Source organism: Dromaius novaehollandiae, chromosome 1 (genome assembly GCF_036370855.1).
Source record: "Dromaius novaehollandiae isolate bDroNov1 chromosome 1, bDroNov1.hap1, whole genome shotgun sequence".
Taxonomy (NCBI): Eukaryota; Metazoa; Chordata; class Aves; order Casuariiformes; family Dromaiidae; genus Dromaius; species Dromaius novaehollandiae.
Window position 1 is genome coordinate 136,891,995 of NC_088098.1, and position 24,641 is coordinate 136,916,635.

Genomic DNA, 24,641 nt, shown 5'->3' on the forward strand with positions numbered 1-24,641 from the left:
TTTTCCATATATTGTGTAGTGTTTAAAACATGTTTAGATTTACCAGGATAATATATATTTTTATTGTGTGGATTTGCATTATTCTTGCCAGGGTAGTGTTTACATGCCAGTATCAGGTGATATCTTTAATCATGGTTAGCCCTCTGCCTAAGAATGTAAGATTATTTCACGTTTGTCTTGCATGTATCTTCACAACTTCTATCAGGCAACAGAGTAGGGGCCATTACCATGCTGATCCCTCTTCATATTAAGCACCTATAGTCTAACAAAAGAACAAAAACCTCAGAAGGCATAACTATTTTTAAAAAACTAAATATTCACGACTGCGTATTTCTTCATATTTATTTTGTAACTGTATTTTTCTAAAACATATTAAAATAGAAAACAAAGTTTATCTGATCCATTATACAAAGAAAATACCAACATAGTAATAAAATACTGAAAATAGATGAAAGCACCAAAACATTAAAATATTCATATTGGCGAAGACTCTAAGAATATTTCTTACAATTCTACAGTAAAGTGCTATTCAATCCAGTCAAATTAAGGAATAAGCATCTTAACAGCATGGTTAGTATTATCTAAAAGTTACAAATTACTGTGTTACCTTTCTTAACATGACAACAATTCATTCTGTTAAAAGCATAGAATTTGAACTGTGTGCACAGGAAAATAATTTAAACCAAAGCTTCATAGTAAACAGTGAAAAATAGGAGTTGCAATTCATGAAGAAAACAAAATAGTGAGAAGCAAACCGAAGAAAAATGAGACTAGTGAAAAATTAAGAAAATATTGATATGGTAAAACGATGTATAAATTAAGAAAGGACAGAAGACTGTATACCAAACAGTTTCTTAGACTTGCCTTTTACAAAGTAATTGTTCAGTAATCATATTGAACCATATGCTGCTTTATTAGTTTACTAACACATTTTTTTTAAACTGCCCTTTTCTATTTCCTAGAAATAATGTTACATCTACAATACATTGAAGAGATACTCTCAGCAAAAAGACAGATGCAATGTATGACCTTTATTTCCCACAATAATCTCTTTTAATCTATTAAAGTTGACAGACTAAAACTAAATAACCTACTATGCAAGCCTATTTGTGGTGAAAATTAATTCTAGTAAAAAAAATATTTTTAAGTTTTAGACATTACGAAGAGTGAAAAATTTAAATGTATGAAAGATATCAGTCTCTCTTAAATTGTTTATCATTTTAATATACATATTTACAACAATGAGTACAAAGAATCCTTGTTAGAATAAATTCTCACTAGCTTCATACATCATTTCCACAATACTTTCAGAGAAACGGCAGATACAACACTTTTATATTCCCTTCAACAATATTAAATTTTCCTGACTTGACTTGCTTTTTGATATATTCATCCATGATTTAAGCATATTGCACACCTCAGAAGAACTTCTTAACATTGATTAATTATTTGCCTTTCTATGAGCCATACATAGGTCATCAGAAGTCAAATGCCACACTTTTTTGGAGTTTGACTAAGAGTTGCTTTGAAAAAAAACAGTAAGGGAAGTCTAATAGATGAAAGCATATATAACAGGAACACTGTCTCAACATGAATATTTCATCAATATCTTTGGAATCAAACAAGGGTTGTTTTCCAGGTCAATATAGCTGTGTGCATGGTATTTGGAAGGCAATATTTATAATAATTTTGCATTCAGAAAAAGCACAAGAATAAGGAATATAAACAAATGAGCACAGTGATCCTGAATTCTCAAAATGATAATTACCAAATTTTTAATACATGCTATGTTCGTGTACCTCGGTTATATGAAAAAGCTGCGTGTATAATGTAATTTCTGTAAATTTTCCTGAATGAACAGGTTATCCTCTTTAAACACTAAACAGACTGCTTGCACCTTCTATGACAGCAATTCAGGATGTAACCATGAATATGATCAAAAGAAATTAAATAGAGTATTTAAAATATTTGAACAAAACATAAAAAAATACTATGCAGTTTTAAATTATGCTGTTGTATTTGGTTGCTCCTTCTTCCTCCCAGTTCAGTAGCATTTATTAAGTTGTACAGTGAAAATAGCTCCCAGCTCTTACACCCTTCTCATGCACCTTATGAAGTGTCAAGTTCCAGTAATTTATTTTGTTGACCATTCATTTCCCCTTTTTTCAGCAAATTATATCATGATTCAGTGTTGTGGGCTCTCAAACCTCATTTTGGCAGTTCCAGAATCTGAGAGCAGTACTGAAACCTTTTTCGCTTCAAACCAAACATGACAGGCAGCACATTCAGTGCAAAGCAACTCTTTCTAGCTTCTCTGGGTGTACACCAGGTAGAAGCAGAAGGCAACAGTAGTAACTGATAGTAATGATAAAACCACTAACAACTGCTGGAACCACAGGCAGCGATCAATCTGCTCTTGAAGTCTTTTATTAATTTGCAGTAAACGAGTTAACTGAAAATAAGAATAGTTGCATTAAATCAGAATCACTGCAAATGAAAGTACTGGTTAATTTAAAGCTATTCAGTCACAGTAACTGCAAGTACAGTTATAATATAAAAAGTTATTGCTCTTAGTGATAAACTTTTCTATCACTGACTACTTCAATACTCTGTTCCACTAAAGAAACTTAGAATTTTAATGGAAAATCTATATTGTCTGTATCAAGCAAGAATATCTTTATATTAGGAAGAAAAAAAGACCGCTAAGTCTCATTAATACCTAAGATATGTAATATACACAAGAGGAATGAGAACACTGATTGAAAATAGTGTTTTATTAAACCACTGACATTCAATAAAATGATTAAATCACTAACTTATTTAGTTACTTTGAAGTGCCAAATTTTTTAAACAGTAAAATTTACAAAGTACCAAGGACATTTAGTAAAAAAAAAAAAAAACAAAAAAAAACAAAAAAACTTTTCATCTGTACCGTATTTTATGATTTTGTTCAATGTTCAGCACAAAGGAGTACATTATTACCTGTATATGTAACTCTTCATTGGTTTTCGCAGGAATATTAAACACATTCTCTTTTAATGTCAAAGTAGAAGGCTTAGTACTTTCTATAACATGACACCTAAGCCTGTGAAAGGGAGAAAAAAAGCAGTGTATTCCCAAAATCGTAAATTTAATGCAACATTGAAAAATTAATACAGAAAGTAAACTGCCCAGCCCATTTGCTATATGCACTTTATCACCTCTTCTGGTTGACTGATTTTATAAATGACAATTGTAATGATAGTCTGAAAAGCCTTCCTCAGTCCATCAATTACATTTTGACAATGTTTGATATACAAAGCCAAATCAAAATCATCTTAATGCTCAAGTAAAATATACCTTTATTATTTTAAATTCATAACACAGGATCCACTGGGTTATTTAATCAAATCCTTACTACCAGAGATGCAAAAATTAATTGAACAGTAAACAAAATCTAAAGGTTCTCTTTCAATTTTAAACCTCACCAACAGTACTTTCCATGTACTCCATTTCTTCTATAGTTGAGTAAGCAGGAATAGAATTTCAAGCCATAATTAAAGGTATTGGAATCCAAAGCAATTTATAAAAAACAGTAGAAGCTCCTCTGATAATTCCCACATTAATGGACTTGCATGTTAATTTATTTGCTGAACAAATGGTTAAATGCTGTAGCATTTGTGTATTTTAAGGATGAAGAAATACTAAAACTTCTCTGGCAATGAAAAGCAGAAAAAGGGACAAATGTGTATAGTAAAACCTAAGCAGATTCCTCAGAGAAAGCACTTGTGCATACAACCTTAGGAAGACAGTAATGATATTCTCCACTACTTTAATTTAGGTTTAATAAGAAGTACAGATTAGTTCTATATTTATCAGCAATGTATGTACATGACACACTGCTACATTAAGCATGTTTGAGAAATCTAATTTTCCTCAAACATTCATCTAGGTGGGCTTTTAGACATTTATTATTTCAGGTGACAAATTTTATATAATCAAATAATTTTTCCCTAAAATTTCTCCCTATTGTTTCAGGGTCTGTCTCTAAAAAGTAAAAAGAATAAAGCAAAAAAACCCTCCAAACACCCCAACATTTATTCAAAGAAGCTTAAGGTAACTCACATTTTATAAACTAGAATGTGCAATGGTATGCAAGCCTCTCCAAACATGGCAATTATTTCCATAAGTGCACAAAGATAATCTATAACTTGCCTCCACGTTTTTACGTACAAATTCTTTTCCTCTCCTTAAGAGTTTTGGAAGAATAAGATTAAAAAAAAAAAAAAAAAAAGGCACAGAACAGTCTAAAGTTAAAACGTGGTAAAACATCCCTTTTTAAAGATAGAACATCCCTTTTTAAAGATAGAGCCTCTTGAAATCATGGCTTTAAGAATTCTAGATGAAAAAGAATTATAACGAACCAAGACTTTTCCTAGAAAAGTGCAGCAATATAGCTAGATGCGAAATTGACCTGAATAAGAGAAGAGCAACAAGCATATTTAAAAGTGTGTATGAGTCCTGGAGATATTTTTCTACCAGCAAGTAAGGAAAACACTCATATTAACATGATAGGCTTCACAGAGATCTTCTACAAAATTATGATTTTCTCTCAGAGAAAGGTGTTTTTTTTTTTTTTTTTTTTTTTTTGTTAATACCAGCAGCTTTGCATTTGGCAATTGCTCTTTTCTTGCTTGTTTCTTTTTAGAAAACTCAAGGGGCACATTCTCATTCAAAAAAAAAGATCTAATCTCCATCTGTATTGTCACATCCATTCACATTTTTTTCCATTTAGCTCTTAATCAGCACAATAAAACAACAATAAAAAGAGCATGTGCAGAACGTCATGACATTTTATGCATTAAAAAAAAGTCCCTCTTCTCAGTTAAAACACAGAAGAGGTAGCACTGATATACCTCAGTGACTAAGAGTACAATTCTGTTATGGAAAATCTTTTACTAGTTTTGATAAATAAGTACCATAAATCAGATTACACAGTATGGCTAAAAAAGCCTGTCAATGAAAGCCATCCACTTACCTATGTTCCATCACTTTGGTCCTAGGGACCTCTTTCCAAAACTGAGTCAGTTCTGATACACCTGCTCCAGAACACTGGTCCATTTCTGCTGCCATTATAAGGAAACGATCCTGCAGAGAAGCTGCAAATCCTACCCTCAAGGGAGGGGGGGAGGGGACAACAGTGTGTTTAGGTAAAATGTTACAGAGCATATGGAAGCATTTTTGAATATAAGTGCTCTAAAATGGGAGCTTTAGTATAGGACATCAGACACTGACTGACAAGAAATAAAAAGAATGAAATAATTCCCTTACACTCAACAATTTTCATTACAATTTGCCTAAAGTTCTACATTGTTTCTTTCAACAGAAATAGCTTCATCTGAATGATTTAAGGAGAACCCAGAATTCTATAAAAAAATGTATTTCCAGAAAATTTTCCTGCCCTTAAAACTACTTAGGAAGCCTGCTTTACTACAGATAAACTACTACTGCAATACAGCACAAGTGGGATAGCTGTCACTATGACTTTTTTTAGACAAGAAACAGAAAGGGCTGCAGGCAATACCTGCTCATGCCCATGTGGAACAGTAAATCAGTACAGACAGTTACTCAACCAGCCAGTAAAGTGGCACCAAACAGAACATTAGTTGCCCAGTCTGCTTGCCTCTCCTTTGGTGAGGTACTAGTCTGGCTGCCTCACCTCTGCCCAGTTATGGTTTTCATAGTGCTTCCTACCCTCCTTTTGTGTATCGTTAACGCTGCTGAAGGATTCAAAAGTGGTTCGAAAAAACCTGACTTTAAAAAGTCACGTCAGTTCCTTAGAAAACAAAGCTAGAAATGATTTATATCACATCAGTTTATATTTTTAAGTATGGTAACAATGAAGTGTAATATCAACTTTACTAAAAACAACGTGGATCATATCAATGACCCATACAAAATAAAGTCAATTCTGTATGCTTGAAAGCATGGCAAGCTGTTAGAGTTTAAGATTTAATACACTTGACAAGAGATGTGTACCAAATACAAGCCCTCATAAAACACTGCTCCACAATACACTATCAAATGAATATTCAGGAAACACATCTGAAACAGAAATAGTCCTGAAACACATTTCTATGTAGAGCAACATAGGGCTGTTCAAAATCAGAAATGAGAAACGAAAACAGAAATTACATCAACTTTGACAGTGCAGAAAGCATGAATTACAACTCTAGAGAAATGCAGTTTGAGAGACATGTTCTCTTACAAATGATAATACTCTCATACATTCACAACACCTTTCCTACAACAGTCAAGACGACATGGGTGTCAGTACCTTATTACCCAACAAGAACATACAAAGATTGATATCTAGAACAGTCAGCCTCTTCATAAAACTTGTCCAGACTTCTTAAAAATTCTACTGTAAGATTTTACTTACCACCATGAAGAGATACTATTATGTCTAATGATGCACCAGGTTCACAGCTGCTGTTACTGGGTTTAACTCTGTATTTTTCAGGAGCAGTTGTTCTCACCTATAAACAAAATATACCAAGCAAGCATGTAAGTAATACACACACCATCATCATTTCATATCCCTCCTCTTTCTGTAATGGCTAAAAATAAAACAGGTATTCTTAGAAGTCCAAAAACCTTAACTAAATACTGTTTAAGACACAGTGATAATATACAGTCTTTAAAATACTTTATTTTGTAAAAAGACACTATCATTTCATTTCTTTCCCTCTGTCAACCACTTTCATCCTTTCTTTTCTGGCATATGCTATTTTCTCTTTTTTATATAAAAATAAAGCCAAGAATATCAAGTAGTCTGTCAAAATTATTGATTTGAAATTACAGAAACTTAAGTTACTTAATTCCTGTAGAGAACACAGAAAATGCGGTAGAAAACCAAATCAAGATTAAGTCAATTCAGTATATTTGAAACAAAACATTGCATTCACTCCTCTGAGCGTGACATTTGCATCACTATGCAGCATTATTAATTTTTTCACAGGATTTATAAAGGAAAACAAATTCTAAAGAGATCACTTTTCAAAGCTCTACCTTTTCTTTTTATGGAAGATTTAGATTATTATGAAAAAGCTAACTACCCCTGTAACTCTATTCCAGTCAGTGCTCCAAAAAAATTGTATTACTGATTAGACCCTTTATGATGGTACACAATATGCACCAATTCAGAAAAAGATTTCTTTGATCTGCTTCAAACACCATAACAGAAGAAAAAAAATTTATGAGACCTAACAAAAAAAAGGGTTTAATAGTACTTCTTCCTCCTTCCCAAAAATTGTACAAGAAAAAGCCATACATTTAGCAAAGTAACCCAGTGAACACACAAAACATTTACCTTAAAAGCCACTATGTTTTTAGTCACATTTGTCAGTACTATCAAACATTTTCTCTCTCCAGTTTCTTTGGATCCGAAATATAGTTCTTCTGCTGGGCTAACAAAAATTTAAAAGGAATTGGTTTATTCAAATGATCTTTACAACATAGAGTAAACTTGATCACACCTAATAAAAATATAAAATAAAATACTTTCAACCCAGCAACTACAGTCAGTTTTTCATTAAAACACCATGAAAATAAAATTCAGAAATTTTGTAGTGAAGCTCGGGGTTGACTCATGATCACAAGTGGACTTAGCTGCATCAGCAGAGTAGGCTACCACTATGTACTTACATCAAGAAGAGGGAGTGACCACCTGCCACAGCAGGAATAGCTGATAGCTTTAGATAGTTGCCTTTCACTACATTTTATAATAGTATGTTAAAGGAAAGCATAATTAATTAATATTCTAATATGATAGGCTATACATTGTCACAGCCAAAAGTAAGTTCTATCTCACTCAACTATCCCTGTAGCAGTACAGTACATACATAAGAGGAACAGGCAGATATTTGGGAGTAGAAATCATTTCAACTGCTATAGCTAGATGCACTTGTACTTATGAGTCAGACTTCACATACCTCTGGAGACACATGCAGAGCTCCACAAAAGAATCTGAAGTTTTGTCTTTTTTAAAATGTTCTTGTGCAATTTAAAAACTCATGCATAAAATCTTTTAAAATGGTATCACAGCAGCACAACCATCTTGGAATAAACATTCAAATGAAAACTACTATGCTGAAAGCAGGGCATGCTCACATCCCACAAGCTGAGAGAAAACTTAAGTAACAGGGAAAGAATTGTTTTCTTTTAATAAGTCTTGTAAACGGTACATAAAGAACTGCCATATTCTTTGACAGAAAGCCTTTTCCAAAAAATAAGCATAACCTTACTTATATTGTAAGTCTTTTTTTTTTCTCCCCATCTTTAGAATGTCAATTTCACATTAGTTTGACCTGTTCTCCCTCAAAGGATCTCCTTTCACAATATCAATCCTTCTTTCTTCTCCCACATTTAAACAAAACAGGATATTAGCACAGAAGAAAAATACTTGAGGCTTTAGGGCAAGCCTCAAAGCAGAAGGAGAGTAACTACATTTTATAACGCACTAGACAGTTCACTTGACAATATTTTTTTAGTGAGGAGGCAGGAATAACTGTGCTAAGGCAAGCAGGCAGTAACAAACTGATGGGTTTAAACAAAATTGGGTAACTGTATCCTCTTGTTTCAAATCTTTTTCCCCTGTTCCCAAACTCAACTTCAGTAAGCAACAAGTAAAGAAAGGAAGGATTGTAGCTGTTAGGTACTTCAGATATCAATACTACATTATTGTAATGTGAATGTTGCACAAATTGCAAAACAAAGCATGAACGACACTGGAAAGCATTAAAAATAATGTCAAAAATGAGCAAAAAAAAGAGCTCTAGGAAAGGGGTGTTGTGACAGAGCTAGTAAAGCCTGATACTTTTTGCTATATCCCCAACTGTGGCAATGGACAGGACAAAAAAAAAAAAAAAAAAAAAAATCAGGCTTAAGGGCCAGCTTTGTAGGCATGTTGTCCATCAAATCAAACAGCAGCACAGTATAATGCATATATATGTTTTATTTTAAAGTAACATACAAGATTTTACATTCTTACAGAAACCCTATTTTCCTTACATCTGGGATATATGAGAGAAAGCATTCCAGCTTGTACTAGGAATTCTAGTCTTCAGGACATAATACAACATGAGCTAGTTTTCTGCCAGATAGTGCAAGAGAACAGATACACCACCCTGCCCCCCCTTACCAAATGTATTCATCTATTAATCAAGAGGATCAATATTTTATGGAAAGATATGCATGGAAAATGCAGTAGTGGTCTAAACTAGGGCAAGACAGATCAAGGGAGTATGGCTATAACTGTGAGAAACAGAAGAGCACAACTTTGAAAATGTTCTGCTTATTAGTTAGCTTCGGTCATAAACAAGAGCCAAATGCAGCAAGTAGCATTAGGTAAGGAATATTTGTGCAGTGGTGGGAGAGGCTGAAAGAGGCCTCAACAGAGCCTTTGCAGCAGCAGCAACCCCAGGAGGCACAGAAAGGTTACTGGTTCTTGGCAATTTCTGTGGTAGCAGCACTGCTGTGCCTCAGCGTCCTTTCAGTTTCTGTTGCTCCTGTCATATGGCAGTGCCAGTATCAGCAAAAACACAAGCTAGTCATGCTGGCAGAGGCTGTACTCTAGTTCATGCCTCATCTTTGATATAGATGCCTGTGGCTGGAGAACTGCTGGTTATCTGGTTATAAACTGCATCAGAATTCAGGGCCCAAAGACATTCCAGGAAATCAAAATTAATTCTAGCTTCTACAGAGTTAGAGTATTTATAAAGAACAACTGTGGGTAGCATACTTTCTCATGAGTTTTTGTAAGGAATGAACAGCAGGGACAATGGAGACACCGGTATTTTATTTTCCATGACAGCAAAACTATAGTATTAGCACCTCTATACTTGACTAAATTCATTCTTCCTTATAATTTATGTAAACTCCAGCGCTTCTATTCCAGTAGTAGAGCTTAAAAGATTTTAAGAAAAAGTAGTACATTTTTAATTTTGTTTTTAAAGACAGGGCAAGGAAATAGCTTCTTTTGTGATGGGGAGGAAAAAAAAGGAAAATATCCTGTATCTGATTTATTTCTTCAAAGAAAATCTAAGTAGAAGTCCATGGATTTTTAGAAATTCTTTTAGAAATCAAATCTGCAATCTCTGCCTTTGTCCTGCCATACAGAAAACCAGGACTACACAGAGGAGGGCTTGGTACACAAAGGACAATAAAGCTGATTTTCATTTCAAAACCAGAAACATTTCATACACACAAAATATTTTAAATGCTAACGAACATGTCATTATTCATATTCATTCCAAATCTAATTTAATCAGCACTTATGAAGTTAGCTCACCTAAGAAATTATCTATAAATTAGACATTTTCTTCATTCATCTAACAGCAAACTGGAAATGAAAATAAAAGTTAACACCTAAATCAATTTCTAAACAAGCATCTTAGCTTGAAAAGGCAGTAGAAAGAAAAAAAGATATTGGCTAATTTATTTTTCTTCAAATTTCCTGATACAAAGGAGATTAACTGCAAGACGTATGAATCGTCAGTGACGAAATCTTCTGAGCAGAGATGCCATTTATACACAGCACTTCCCACACTGAAAGAATTGTACCCTTTTAAATCTGGCTTTATTGGTGCAAGTTACTAGCATAGACATTTAAGTCACCTTAACTTAAAAACAATTTAAAGAAAATTTATCAGAGCGCTGTCTTAGTGAACAGATTGTTTAAAATTTTGTTGGCTTAAGAAGCCTAAGTTAAACCACTAAGCATTCTCAATACTGATATACATTGGTTTAACTAAAATAAATGAGTGAGTTTCCCAGTATAAGTGAAATATACATCTATTAATTAGCATAAAGCATGCCAATGGTTATGTCAAAAAAATTCATCAAAAGCAACACACTCAAATCCAGAAAGTTGTTTAAGGTTGTTTTTTTTTTTTGGGGGGGGGGGGATTCTTAAAAGGTATTCATTTAATTAATTGATGTTTATAAATATTGTTTGTTTTCTCTTACACTCGGAAAAAAATAGTTTCTCAAAAACTGTAACTAGTTCCATAATGAAGTGTCCAAAGCACACTGTGAAAAACCATTAAAAAAGAAAATTTTTATTACCTGATATGTAATAAAGGTCCTTTAAAAGTGGTTAGTGCTTTCTTTGCATTTTTTGGTTTGAAATCTGTTTTGTCATTTTCCTCTGATTTGGGAATTTGTTCTATAGAACTCATCTAAGTAAAAATGACAATTATAAAGATTAAGGAGAAACCTGGGTCATACATGTTAAAGTCATGCAGGTATTTCATCAGCAAACAATATGAGGCAGCTCATTTCAATAACATGTACATTAAAGACCAAGTTTAATATGTATTTGCTGAAGCTGCTGGAAGTCCACTACACAAAATGTTTTTGTGTTAGAAGTTACATTATATATTAAGCATGCATAAAACACAACTTTTCTGCTTTTTGCAGGTATTTTCTTGATGCCCGAGATAGTTACTTTTAAAAGCACCAAGCGCCTAAGTTATATTACTTCAAATATTTCAATTTACAAAGCACCGACGTTACTTTATTTATTCTTCCACTGCAAAACAGAATCAAAACGGACACCCCAATACAATCACTACAACACTGAACAGAAAACACAACAATTCTGCACCTCATTGTATTTCAAAGTTGCTAAATATATCTTCATTACTTTTTAAATTGAATTCTAAGGTATTGGGGGGGGGGGGGGGGAATGCTGATTGAATTGGTTCATCCAAAACTGCAGATACCTTAGGTTCTGAGGCTTTCTTCCTGTACTACATTAAGAAAACATACATATCAACAAGCCTAAATATCCATCATATAATTCCAGAATTCTCTGATTTTTAACAAAATCAAAATAACGGGGGGGGGGGGGGGGAATAGAGAAGACTGAAAGAATCAGTAGCATGATGGCTCATCAAGATCAGCTAGCTAAATAGTTGCTTAGTCTTATTTTTATTCCAGTTAAAATACAGGCAGAAGGCCTGAAGAAAATTCAGTTTATGTAAATTTGAAGTAAGGGAATGAAAGAAACTTATGATTTTGTGGAAGAGAGGTCTTATAAACCAAACAAACTGCACAACAATTTAATTTCATTTTTTATACTAATAGTTAATATTAAAAGTTCAGGGTTTAAATACAGTGCACCAGTTATCTGTTTGGCTTTATTTACATAATTCTGATTAAAATTGCTATCAGTGAAAATATTATTATAGTACACATGAAATGTGGAATTCCTCTGAACAAATGCAAGTTTCTGCAGGACAGGCATTTACAACCAAGTTTATTACTCCTTGCTCCTTCTGCTCTATGGAAAGAAATAAGGACTTCTATGGGATGAGAGGAGGCATACATACATAAAATAAATCAGGCAAATTTTCAGTGATGACAAAAGCCCACAGTTAAAGACTGCCAGTGCAATCAATAACAATGAAGGCAATGAAATCTCACAAATCACTCGAAATCTATCACTTTGGAACCTGGACTATTTGATTATTTATATTTAGACATAGCCAAGTACAAAATAATTAATTTAGAAATAAGAAATGCCAACTATTTCAAGAGAACAAGAGACTTTCCTGAAAAACAGATTTTGAAAAAGGATATAACATTGAAGTGGCAAACAATGGCATGCTTGCTGTGGAAGAATGGGCAAATATTAATCCTGAACATGTGAACAGAAGATTAGTGATTGGAGAGTAGAAGTAAAACAGTAACTTACTTCTTACAGAAATTCTATCAACAATGAGATATGGTCCATAATTTTAAGAGTATGTTAAAGGTGCAACATGCCTTAAAAGTAATTGATACGTGACAAGTTTAAATGTCAATCTGCTTAGTTGACTGATTAGCAGCTTGATTATGCTGTATTACAGAGAAGACACCATGAACTAAACCATTATTTTTAACACTTAGAAGAAAAAGAAAAGGATGACCCTAAATAGAAATCTAAAGTAAACCAAACAAATCAGGAAAAAAAGAAAAGAAAAGAAAAGAAAAAGAAAAGAAAAGAAACCAACAATCATTGAGGGGCTAATCACTGAAGCAGACTCCTATGTTAAGTGGGAATCATCCATGTTGTTACTCAGTTCAATGGTCAGGAAGTCACGATAGTTGTATAATGCTTTCTTTTAGCCTTAAAGTCAATGAAATTACGTTATCCAAACAACTGGCCAAGTTGCAAAGCACAGCTCAACTATTTTAAGCGATATGTGTGTTTCAAATTATTCTGGCAAAAAATTGAAACAGGAAATGAAACTGAAAACGTAATATTAAGTTATTACATTCCATTAACCAAAAGTTTTGTGATTCGTATTCCAAAATTAATTATGGCCTTAAGTGATGAAATTCAGATTTTTCCTGCTATTTTCAAGAACAATATCTGCACTGACTATCATTGCATATTCCTTAATAATACACCACTGCAGGAAAATTGTATTCGCAACACAGGATTGAGAGATTAGAGATACAATTTCTCCTGAGACTAAATAATGACTTTTATATGTTGAGATTTTAGCAATAGTTTAAAAAAGATATATGAGAAATTAATACTTGGTGAAGCATAAACAGACAGTTTTAATATTTTCTCATGCATATCTGATTTTAACAGAAAATTAGAAATTGTCTAGATATGTCTGTAAAACTAGACATATTTTAAGACTCATACCACAAGATGTTCAGAGTAAAGATTAAAAATGGACTAACTACAAAAACAATCTCTGGAAACAAAATTAATGCATGAACTTTTTAAACTTTACTGTACAATCCATTAAATTCCAGAGAGATAATAAGTATTCAGTACTCATTTTATACATTCAGAAGCACAAAGCTGGTTTTTTAACAGTGAAATCTGTTCAAAGTAAGAAGGAAGATCAGAATTGCAAATATAATTTTCAGTTTTACTGATTACTTATTTCAAACTGAAAAAAATTCAAAATACAAAGTAAAAGACTGAGAAGAAACAAAAATAATGCATCTCCTGTCCCACTTGGTAGACACATAACTAGTTTTGCCTCAACCTTAAGAGTTGGATACCTTTTTCGGATTAAGGTTGTGTTCTTCATTGGGATCTCCAGTCTCCTTGGTGTCCGCATCTATCTCCTCTTTACTTTCATGCTCATCTTCACTAGTAATGGGCCCATTTTCACATAAAGGAGTTTGAAAATCATCATCAACCAATGGAGGATAACTATACTTGAAAGAATCCTAAAACATAAGGAGATTTTTTTAAAAGGAATTTATTTTGGAGGATGAAAAGTGCTTTTTCTAGTATATTTTAAAATGGAAATACTATCAATTAGTATTTTATTTCACATAACTGTACATTTAATTTATACGTTTTTAAAATGAGTCCAGGTGCAGAAAGTTAACACTACCAATAGTTTTATTTGTATCTTAGTGATGGTGAAATTAAAGACAGGCACCTAATAAAGCCACTGAATTGTAGCTACTGTCATTATTTATAGATTCACAGTTGGACTGTAAAATTTGGTTTGTCAGAAATCAGCATTCACAGCCTTAGCTCTGAAGTTTTGCTACCACTGTTAGGTTTCAAACCAAATTTCCTAGAACTAACAGCTGTTTATAAAGAATGTTCTAAGAAAATGAAGAATTTCAGCTGTTTTCTGTATTTTAGATTAATAACAGCCATAGTTTTTAAAAAAGCAATCCTTCAACTTTAGTCTATTATTTGGACCCTTAACATACCCTGTATCTCACACCCTTGTTTTTTTAAAGCAGAAACAAGTTGGAATGGCAAATCAATTTAAAGACTATGTTCAAGACACTTAAGTAACGTAGAAGCAGCATACTGAAGTTCTCACTGCCTCTACAGTACAAGTATTATTTCTACTGGAAGACCAAGAAAGACCAGTTTCTGTTAACGAGAATTACTCTTAACACTTTCAAAACAGTTCTATCACATATAATGTCAGAAACATTAAGTTTAACACGGCTCTGTTCCTGATGCAATTTCAAGCAGCTTTAAACTCTGAGCAAACTGAATTACTTAGCTTTTCCAGTGGGAGGGGGGAAATAAAACAGCTTTGATTCCTATGAAGCTAGACTCAAGCCACACTTGCAGCTCCTCAACTATGCCACCAGAAAAGAATTAAAGAATGGGGTTTCAAGAGCATTCTCCACAAGCAGGTTTCTCTTCCCAAACAGTAACAATGATGTTATCTTACAAAAAAAATTAAGAGTGGGACTTTCAAAGAAACCCCAAACAAAGAACATACTTTCAACTAATCTCTGATCAAGAACTGAATCGCTTCCTATCCTTCTGCCTGAAGCAATACCCATGGATCTTTAGCTGGAAGATGTAAGGAACAGGTATTCAGTGTTCTACTAAGGGCCTAAAGGACAATCTAAGTATCGGTAAGGGACAGATTCACTGTTAGAAGAAAAGATTCCAGACTGCTAGAAACACTATGGTAGGCTTGTGGAATATTGAGATCCTCCACTTACAAACACAAGGCAGAAATAACTAAGTTCCCTTTAGCCAAACTAATAGAGAGCTTTTTCATCCAACTCCAGCACATAATGAAGAACATATGACAAAGCAAGCTTATTAAGAGACGCTAATTTTACTGCACACCTCACTTGGTCACATTAACACATCATGTTGAATAACATTTACAACTGAACAGAATCTCAACACCGGGACAACGTGAAGTCATCACCGGGACAACGTGAAGTTCCACCCTTCGCAATCACAATCCATTGGTTTCAATGACTTGGATTTATCTGTTAACAGGGTTAAAACCTTAGTTAGCTAAACATGACAGATTTTTTTCAGTGCTTGATCATTCATTCTACAGACCAGTGGCTTTCTTTCAAAGGCAATGCAGAGATTTTATACCACTGTGTCTGGCAATATAAAGCATGGCAGTGGTATCTTCTAGGATTGTGTGTTCATAGTGGCTGTGAAATCACATGCAAAAGGCCCAGTGATGTCTTAATTTTGGGCCACTCACCTGTAAAAAGGTGCTTCTAAGGAAACATAAGCCATGAACCATCAATTTAGATAGATAACCCTGGTGAAAAGCACAGCATTGCAGTTGTACACATTGTTCAGCAAGGGCGCTAGAAGAGGGAACCTTGATTTATCAAGGATGAACTGCCCACCCTGAAGTGGCTAAACTGTGCAAATACACAATCTAAAACCCTACTGCATGTACACATATTCAGTCTTGTACAAAATGTTATTGAAGACCTTAGGTAACATTTCCAGCTAGCCAGAAAAACTAATATTTAAAGAATTTTAATTGGTCTGTTCCAGCATCAGTATCTGGAACCAGTCTTGTAGAAGGTGGACTACAACAGATAGGAAGGAAAACATTTACTAAGTATACATATGTTATTAAACGAAAAGGATTAGGGAGTGACTTTTGAACACTGACCCTAATTTTCCAGACTGCTTTATCACTAACTCGCTCCTAGATCTGTTTTGGACAGCTCCAGATAGTTCTCCAGGACAAACCTACTAAAAAGAGAGGGAGTTCTACATAGTGTGGACAAGAACCACTCAGAGCCAGGCACATGGTATGTAGCCCCTCTTAATTAGCAGTATGGAGATAGCCACAGCCAACAATCATGGGGGGCTGGACGGAACTTATGTAATTTAATACTCCCAAGTCTTGCAAAATCCAAGTTTGTTTTCCATAATCAGTTTTAATGCTTTTGCTATCTGGAGACACATTTGTCCACTAGTTGTCCAAAAAAAGAGTAAATCTTTCTCTCGTTTCTCAACTGGGTGACAGTTGCTTAAAGCACTTTCATGGTAACCCCCAGAAGGCTAAAGAAAGCCTCAAATTTATCCTGTGAGCAACCCTGAACCCCAGTAAACCAAAACATAAAGATATTTGACTAAGCTATGGAAGCATAAGGGCTACATATAAAGAGATGCAGAACAGTCCTGTTGATGAAGCAAAGGAATCACCATTCACACACAGTTCAACACTACAAATTGTCCACTCGAGGCACAATCAGCCATTCCCTCCCTGGCCATCCTGAAAGTCAGAAATTTCAGCTTTCTGTAATGACTTCTTTTATGACAGCATGGAACTAGGGCAGCAATTTCCTAGGCAGAAAGATGCTATCATCTTTTCTTCATGGGTTTCTTGCTCTAGTGTCATAAAAGCTGCTTTTTAAAGGGTACTACTTTCAGTGAAATAAACAAGGTAACTTTGTCTTTTTCTATTCCCAAAGTAACACTATTTCAGATATTCTGGCTACAAGAACTCTACCTCGACTTTATAGTCAAAGGAACAAGCTTCTCCTACTTAGGCTGAAGCAAAAATCTTTCTTTTCTCCATGCTTTTAGCGCTGTAAATACAACACACACTTAGAAAAAATGGGGAAAAAGAACAGTTAATAACTCCTCTACAGTGGGATTATACCATTACTATATCCTGTCTGCAAATATTTTCAAGGAGAAAAACTTTTTTTTTTCAAATTCTGTTGTAGAGATTATGCAAACTATGATTTACTAGCTTTGCAAAAATCACAATTTGTTGTGCAAGATACTTGTGCTACTTTACCAGTAAGGTTGCACTAGAACAGGATTTAACTTCTAGCAAAATAATACTGGATCATAGTATACTCTCTGGAGCTCTAACATGTGCTTAAAAAAAAATCTTTCATAGCCCTGCTTTAAAAAAACATAGCCCAAAGGACAATAAAGGAAAGAAAATTGAAATATGATTGTCTTTAATCATGGCTTTGGAGCATGATGAGAAATTTCAGAGGGCCTTGACACCTGTTCTCTGTTTGCAGAACTTCAGTGTCACAAACCAATACATAACCTCTCTAATTCATGAAGTGAGTGGAAGTAGGAGAGACTTCAACTGGAAATTGTGTGTGTGTATATGGGGGGGTTTGATTTCGAAAATTAAGAAAAGTAATTTCCTATGACTTAAAAATGAATAATAAAAACAATTAACAAAAGAGTTTTCTATATTTTTTGTACATAAGACTGACAGGTAACAAATTCTCATGAAGTTAACTCATTTTACATTAATGTGATTTACAAATCACCACTTGACATAACAGAAAATTTCAAGAAATTTCACATCTGTGAAATGCCAAATCTCAACTCCACATATGTAGTTTAAATAAGCATGTCTCAAGCCATTACCAAAGCATCTTGAAATGTTCATGTACTTACAGTTCCACCCATGTGAGGCGGCAAATATTCTCCACTGATGTAGTCCTGCACTTCATTCTTGTTTGTGAACTTTAACATGCTTATTGCATCTGGGCCAAGCCAACCCTTCACAATTTTAAAAGCAGCTTAAAAAAAAGAAAAAGTTATCAGGAAGGTTTTTTTCAAGTGTATGGTAAATGTGATAGCACACTCAAATAAGCTACATGCCATAAAACATGGCAGGACCTGCTCTGAAAATATCTGCTGTATTGTGGACACACAGTGCAAGAAAAACAAAAACTATTTAAACAGAAAGTATTTTATGGACATATTCTTTTCTACAGTTGAATGCATACAGGTCACAGACTTTCATGGAAAGAATATCTTTAATTTAACTACTGACAATTTCCTTGTCTTGGAACTTAGATCAGTAGGTGCTGAGAAGGGTAAAAGCAATTGTGCTTCCAAATCTGAATGAGAAAGAAGTTGGGAAAATTATATACTTTCCCCAAGTTGAAATGTTTTGCTGCTTTAAAGGAGACTTGTTTAGATCTACAGAGCATTTCCAAACACAAGTAATTTCACTGCTGGTAAAAAAAAGTGCATATACAGAAAAGAATACAGAGGTAGTGTAAACATGTTTTAAATATTTTTTGCGATGTGTGTTATAATTAAGAATAATTATCAAAGTACACACATCAGAACATATGTACCTAACAGTGTCCAGTTCAGGTATCTACCTTAAATTGCATAACCTAATTTTTGGCTGGTTGTAAGTGTCCATCATTTGTTAATGATACTATCCCTAAATCAAAAACAGATCTAGCTTTGAAAGGATTACAACTGGAAACATTCAAGGAATAGACTATTTATCAAGGTCTCTCAAGTTTTAAAGATAACAGCTAGATATAGTTTCAATCTACACTTTGAAGAGGACTATTTAAAGTATGACCCAAAACACAACACTAGAAGGAGAAACAAAAACATAATGAAAGAATGCAACCTAAAAATTGACAAATTTGAAGATACATGCTTAATATGATTCCACCATTTAACTATATTAAAAAATATATACATTTTTCTGTAGATTGACTTACCATTCATTATCCATGGCATTTCAAAGATCACTATCTTTGCTGAAAAGACAAAAGGAAATAATATGAATACCAGATATTATGTATTTCTATCTTTAATAGGAAGCACAGCAATAAAAGCCATGTAAAAAGCAAATATTCATTTTTAGAAGCCTCCATGTTTACCTCCCTGAAGAAGCGATTTTGAAGAACCATTTAGAAACATGTAAAAACTTATTTCTACTTCTATATAAAGGTATTAGGTGTTTGCTTGGGAAATAGTCAATGAAATCACAAGTTATACACTATTCTGGGGTACTACTTTTCTGAGATAAGGTTAGTAACAAATATTTGCTCCAAATAAAGCAGAGAAAGGATGAGAATTTATCTTGACCTAGAAAAGCAACTGCTTACTAGAAAGAAAGAATGTTAACAGGCACATCCAGCACTTTTCTTCATAGTTAAGCAAACAGCACAGCCCTTTATAAATCTGTATTTAAGTTTTCTTTTGGCAAAGAAGCCTAAGTTAGTACTTTGATTCAAAACATGCCCCGAAATACATTTTTCTTGAATATGTAAAAACAAACAAAAACATCACACTACACCTGCTTTTGAGGCTTTGCAAGCTGAAATCTACTATTCAGAGTTTTAGTTGTTCCTGTACATAATTTCAATCCTCACAGACACATTTTGACTTAAAATTTAGAATGCATGAAAGATGAACTGGAAAAAATGATTCAATGTTTGTGTATACAGAAGAAATAAACAGACAAGTGTACAGGTTTTTCCAAGTACCCACACAAACATGCCTTAATCCCATCCTCAAAGGAGTAGACCATTGCTCCCCAATAGTCTCCATAGCTATTCATTCTTTTGTATCCTGAAGACTGGTACAGGATATCAACTGTCATACAAGTTTTCAGAACGTCCACCCAAGTAACGAGGAACAAAGGACAACACAGGCTAATTCAGTCCTACTAGATATGCATACTGATTTTTAATCTGTAAAACATGTCTCAGATTCTTCATATTTAATGAAAAAAAGTTGATTCTGTGTTTTGTAAATAAACATTACACTCAGAGTTGTGCTGATCCTAAGAGTGCAAAAATACTCTGAATCTGTAATGTAAAAATGTTGCACGTAATTAGGCTGTTTCTAAAACCTGAAGTGATTTTTTGGTCAAAATCCTAAATTCTCAGGACATGTCTTTCATTTATTTTTACAATGTATAAAAAGTGCATGCAAAAAGACTTTCTATTAATACAGAAATTAGTCTCCCCATCATCTGCAATATTATCATGGACTTTTATTACACAAGTCTAAGTGCTTCAGGTGTAACATACAATACTTACTGAGGAAATTTGGATAATAATCTGTAAAACAGTTGACAATAAACCGAACAAAGTCCAAGTCCTAAAATAAGAGCACAAAATAAATGCAGTGTAAATCAAAACATTAAAAATACAGGTTTAATTAAGCTAAAGCATTTATTGAACAGTAAAAGATACTTATTATATTGACTGCTACTACAAAGGAGACTTACAGAGGTAGAAAAAAATATGCTGCTGATGGAAGAGCCAAAGCCTGCCATAAGAAGAGTAAAAGTGGGGAAGTGGCCACTGAATTGATGGAAACCCACTATTGTAACATTTACAGATAGCAGAGTGGGGAAAAATAGTACAAGAGGATTACCCACAACCTGAAAGCTGTATTAAAAGCTTCAGTAAATATAAACTAACCAAAAGCTTGGATATCTTTAGAGATGGAAGGCAGCCTTTAATAGAAGCATTTATCTCACCCAGATGTTGCTTGTGCCAGATACAATATCATTCATTTAACAGCATAAACACAGTGGCATTTCCAAATAATGATTAAAATCTCCTGTGCATTCACGAGCATGCTGCTTTTATTTCTGCTGTCTATTCAAAAGCAGCAGTATCAGATATAGGGAGGATGGATCCCTTATTTTGAATAAGTCTAGAACTAGAACTATAGGATTCAACAGACCATTCAATAACTACATTAATTCTAGTTACTTGAACCGCCTCAAGAAGACATGAGCTATCAGAATTAGCTGGCTGCATATCAATGAGAAAAGCTGACACAGTGGATGAGACTATATTAGCAATGGAACAATCAAATGAAACATGATCTGGAGAAGAACTCAGAACTCCATATTCTTTTAACATAAAGTTTAGCACTTACTCTATTCTGCTACAAACAGCTATTAAAAATATTTCTGTTCTCTGATAAAAATACTAACTGCAGAGCAAGACTCTACAATGGGAGGCTTATGAACAGCATTTGCTGAAACCGTGCCTCTGAAAGTTTCAAAGAAACTGCAAAGAAGTTCCTTCAGGATATGTGCCTTTCACCGGAAAGAAGTTCCTTCAGGATATGTGCCATAGATTGCAAGATCAAATTGTGGTTCTGCGAAAACAAAATGATCCTACTCCTTTATGCTTGTTATAAAAAACATGGCTCTAGTATTATAGTTAATAGTGTGGACAAACAGTTCTTAAGTCATAGGTAAGAGCACCATCCTGCCTGCAAAATTGAATTACCCCATATTTACTTGTAAAAATGTCCTGCACAGTCCTAATGCAGCATTAACCATTTTGCTTGGAAAAGGCAGAGAGAAAGGGTTTTTTGTTTGGTTGGTTTTTGCTTATTTTTAAAAGGAATTTCTCCTGTGGCAACAAAAAAGAGAATAAGATATGGAACTGTACTTCTTATAGGGATGGCTAAAACCGGTATACGGGATAGCATAGCATTTTCTACAAAAAAAACTTAAAAATCTTATTGCTATAAGATCATGTCAATGTATACAATTTTTAGTTATCAGATTGAATCTATAGATATCTAATGATAACCATGATCCCCACCTTACAGTCTAATACAGTTTAGATTCTGCTCTAAAAAGTGGGTGCTGAAAAACTGACTTCTCTGCTGATCTCAGCTGAAGAAAATGAAAATCAAGAAATTCTGATTTTAAGTTATTTTCCTTCTTTAGGCAGAAGTATAGAAGCTAAGAACGGGTAAGGATGCAGGAGATCATACTGATCATTCCTCTAAAAAAGCTTCTATAAAGCAAATCACAAAGGAGATTCTTTTAGTAAATTATGGACATGTATTTATGCTTTCCATATGAAGATATTAAGTAGGTAGAAAATTAGGCATAAGGGAAGAGATACCACAGCATACCTCCACTCCTACATCTGTAAACCTCCAAATGATAAAACTTAGAAAATACCCCTAACTAGTAAGCAAGCTGTTACTTTGTTCTACACCACTAACATGATGAAGTTCTACTGCTAGTAGTGTCTCATTCAGACTCCATTAACATCAACTGTAGAAAACAAAGCTGTATTCAAGCTGATGCCTAGACCCGTGTCTAGCATGGATCACAAAAACGGGTTTGGTAAAGACTTTTTAAAGACACACTTTAAAAAAGGGCAATGTAAAATAAACATTGCACCTCAAGCACTTATTAGAACTAAGAGAATCTAGAAAACCAGATATTAATCAGAACTTCTGTTCCATAACAAGAGTAACTTTTGAACCATAAAATTTTAATGACAAACTTAAATCCAAATAAGGAACAACCTTAGGAAGAATATATATATAAACAAAATTTCCAGAAAATAACCCCAAATCCAGATGATAGTGTGCAACCAGTCAGTCTACTGATAAGTGCTGAAAAGGTCTCAAAGCAAGGGAAGTGAAAAACAACCCCCAGCAAAAAGTTGACCCAATTCTATCTTCAACTATGACATATCAATAAATAACTCCATGAGGAACAGTTTGCCTTTCTGGTCCTCACAGAAGTGCTGACATATGTCATGTATGAACACCAATGGACATCACCTGGGGATCCCTAATTTCAAGTTTACTAAATTAAATCAACCAAAAAATGTCACGAATCACTTTAGTTTTGCAGGTTAAAATCCATCATCTCAGAACAACCTGTAAGGAGGAAAATGTTTTGAGGCAACTGTTTGCCTCCTGAAATAGGTAACAGTATTGCTGCATTAGATTGGAAAGTTATGATACTGGCCTGAAGCTTTGGCTCAGGTTACAAAAACATATTCTACATACTACTACGTTTATTCTACTAAATGACAATCAAACTTTGCATAGTTTAACATTCTTCAGGGAAAAGTAGTTGTATGCAGGCCAGGTTACAACAGATTCAGCTGGTACGGAAGAATGACAGAAACAAAAGTAAACGTACAGTTTCCCTAAACACTTATGAAATACTAGAGGTCATGTAAAAGCAGACACTTACGTGCTTTGATCAGCTAAGGCTTTAGTGAAAATGGAAGAGACTCAATTACCAATTCTTGCAAGAAAGATCATTTCATGGGGAGGAGAACAGGAAGAAATTTTAACATTTCACAGCTATGTTTTTAGGATAAATTTATGAAAGATTGTGGCCAAAGAGATAACAAGACGTAAGGCTTAAAAACAAAACAAAAACACAAACACACACACAATTCCTTAAATCATCTTTTTTTTATATGTTACCGTTCCATCTGAGCGCAGAATTTAAGAACACACTTAAGTGCACCTATTCAGAAAAAGGTCATAAATACACATTTAGGTTTCATGCAACACAGGTGAACAATTTGTTAAATTCCAATGAGCATCTAAGCAAACTGTGAAGCTTACTTCAGACAGGCAACTGACTCAATCCTGTGTGGCTACAATAAATCTATAAATAATTCTGAAAGCAGATTACTGACTTGATATATGACTGTTATGAAATACATTTTCTTAGACTTATTTGCAAACACCTAGGACATAAAATTTCAAAGTCTCACCAAATTTAAAAACATTGCAAATGACTGTACAAATAGGATATTGCTTTCTGGAGTACTTTCCAAAACTAGTATAATCCTCTTAATTTCCTTCAAGATTCAGTTTTAGTTATGTCCAAGGCAAAGAAGAAATCCTACTTTCAAAATAATTAGCATTTTTTCATCTAATTGCAATATTGTGAAAAATGACCACTATTATAGACCAGACTGAGCTATGCTATACTGTTCTGCCTTAATTTTACAATGGTAAAGAACATCTAGAAATATGTATAAATTCCCCAGAATTTTTTGTTCTTCTGAAAAAAGCTGGGACCTTTCATTTGTGCAAGATCAAACTTGAATGAAGCGGTCTTACATAATAGTGGCAGGTTAGACAGGTAACTGAGAAAAGTGGGTGAGAATATTATTGCTGGCTTAAGCACAAACACGATTCTGACACAGGCCTACAGTTCAGAAGTCTTTCTATCACAGCTGTTCAGACAACAGAAAAAGTATTTTATAAAAAGTTTTTTCCATATCTATACCTAACAACAAGCATGCAAATTTCTTGAGCACAGCTTCATTACATGATTAATCTATATTTT

General features: G+C 33.9%; 1 protein-coding gene across 6 annotated transcripts in view; it reads right to left on the reverse strand.

Moving 5' to 3' along the window:
* Nucleotides 1-328: 328 nt before the first annotated feature.
* The window catches only part of MOSPD2 (motile sperm domain containing 2), a 35,943-nt gene continuing 11,630 nt past the window's right edge, over nt 329-24,641 (reverse strand). For 5 of the 6 annotated variants that reach the window (XM_026110162.2, XM_064499943.1, XM_026110161.2 and 2 more), the window contains 10 exons: nt 20,590-20,650; nt 19,261-19,299; nt 18,185-18,309; nt 14,053-14,223; nt 11,107-11,219; nt 7,352-7,448; nt 6,422-6,518; nt 5,018-5,147; nt 2,983-3,085; nt 329-2,452 (listed from right to left, as the gene is read on the reverse strand). In XM_026110162.2, coding sequence (XP_025965947.1) covers nt 2,306-2,452; nt 2,983-3,085; nt 5,018-5,147; nt 6,422-6,518; nt 7,352-7,448; nt 11,107-11,219; nt 14,053-14,223; nt 18,185-18,309; nt 19,261-19,299; nt 20,590-20,650 — 1,083 coding nt within the window. In that variant the 3' untranslated portion in view covers nt 329-2,305. Of the gene's footprint in view, nt 2,453-2,886; nt 3,086-4,104; nt 4,229-5,017; nt 5,148-6,421; nt 6,519-7,351; nt 7,449-11,106; nt 11,220-14,052; nt 14,224-18,184; nt 18,310-19,260; nt 19,300-20,589; nt 20,651-24,641 lie in introns of those variants that run through there. The other variant, XM_026110163.2, reaches the window with a different exon arrangement.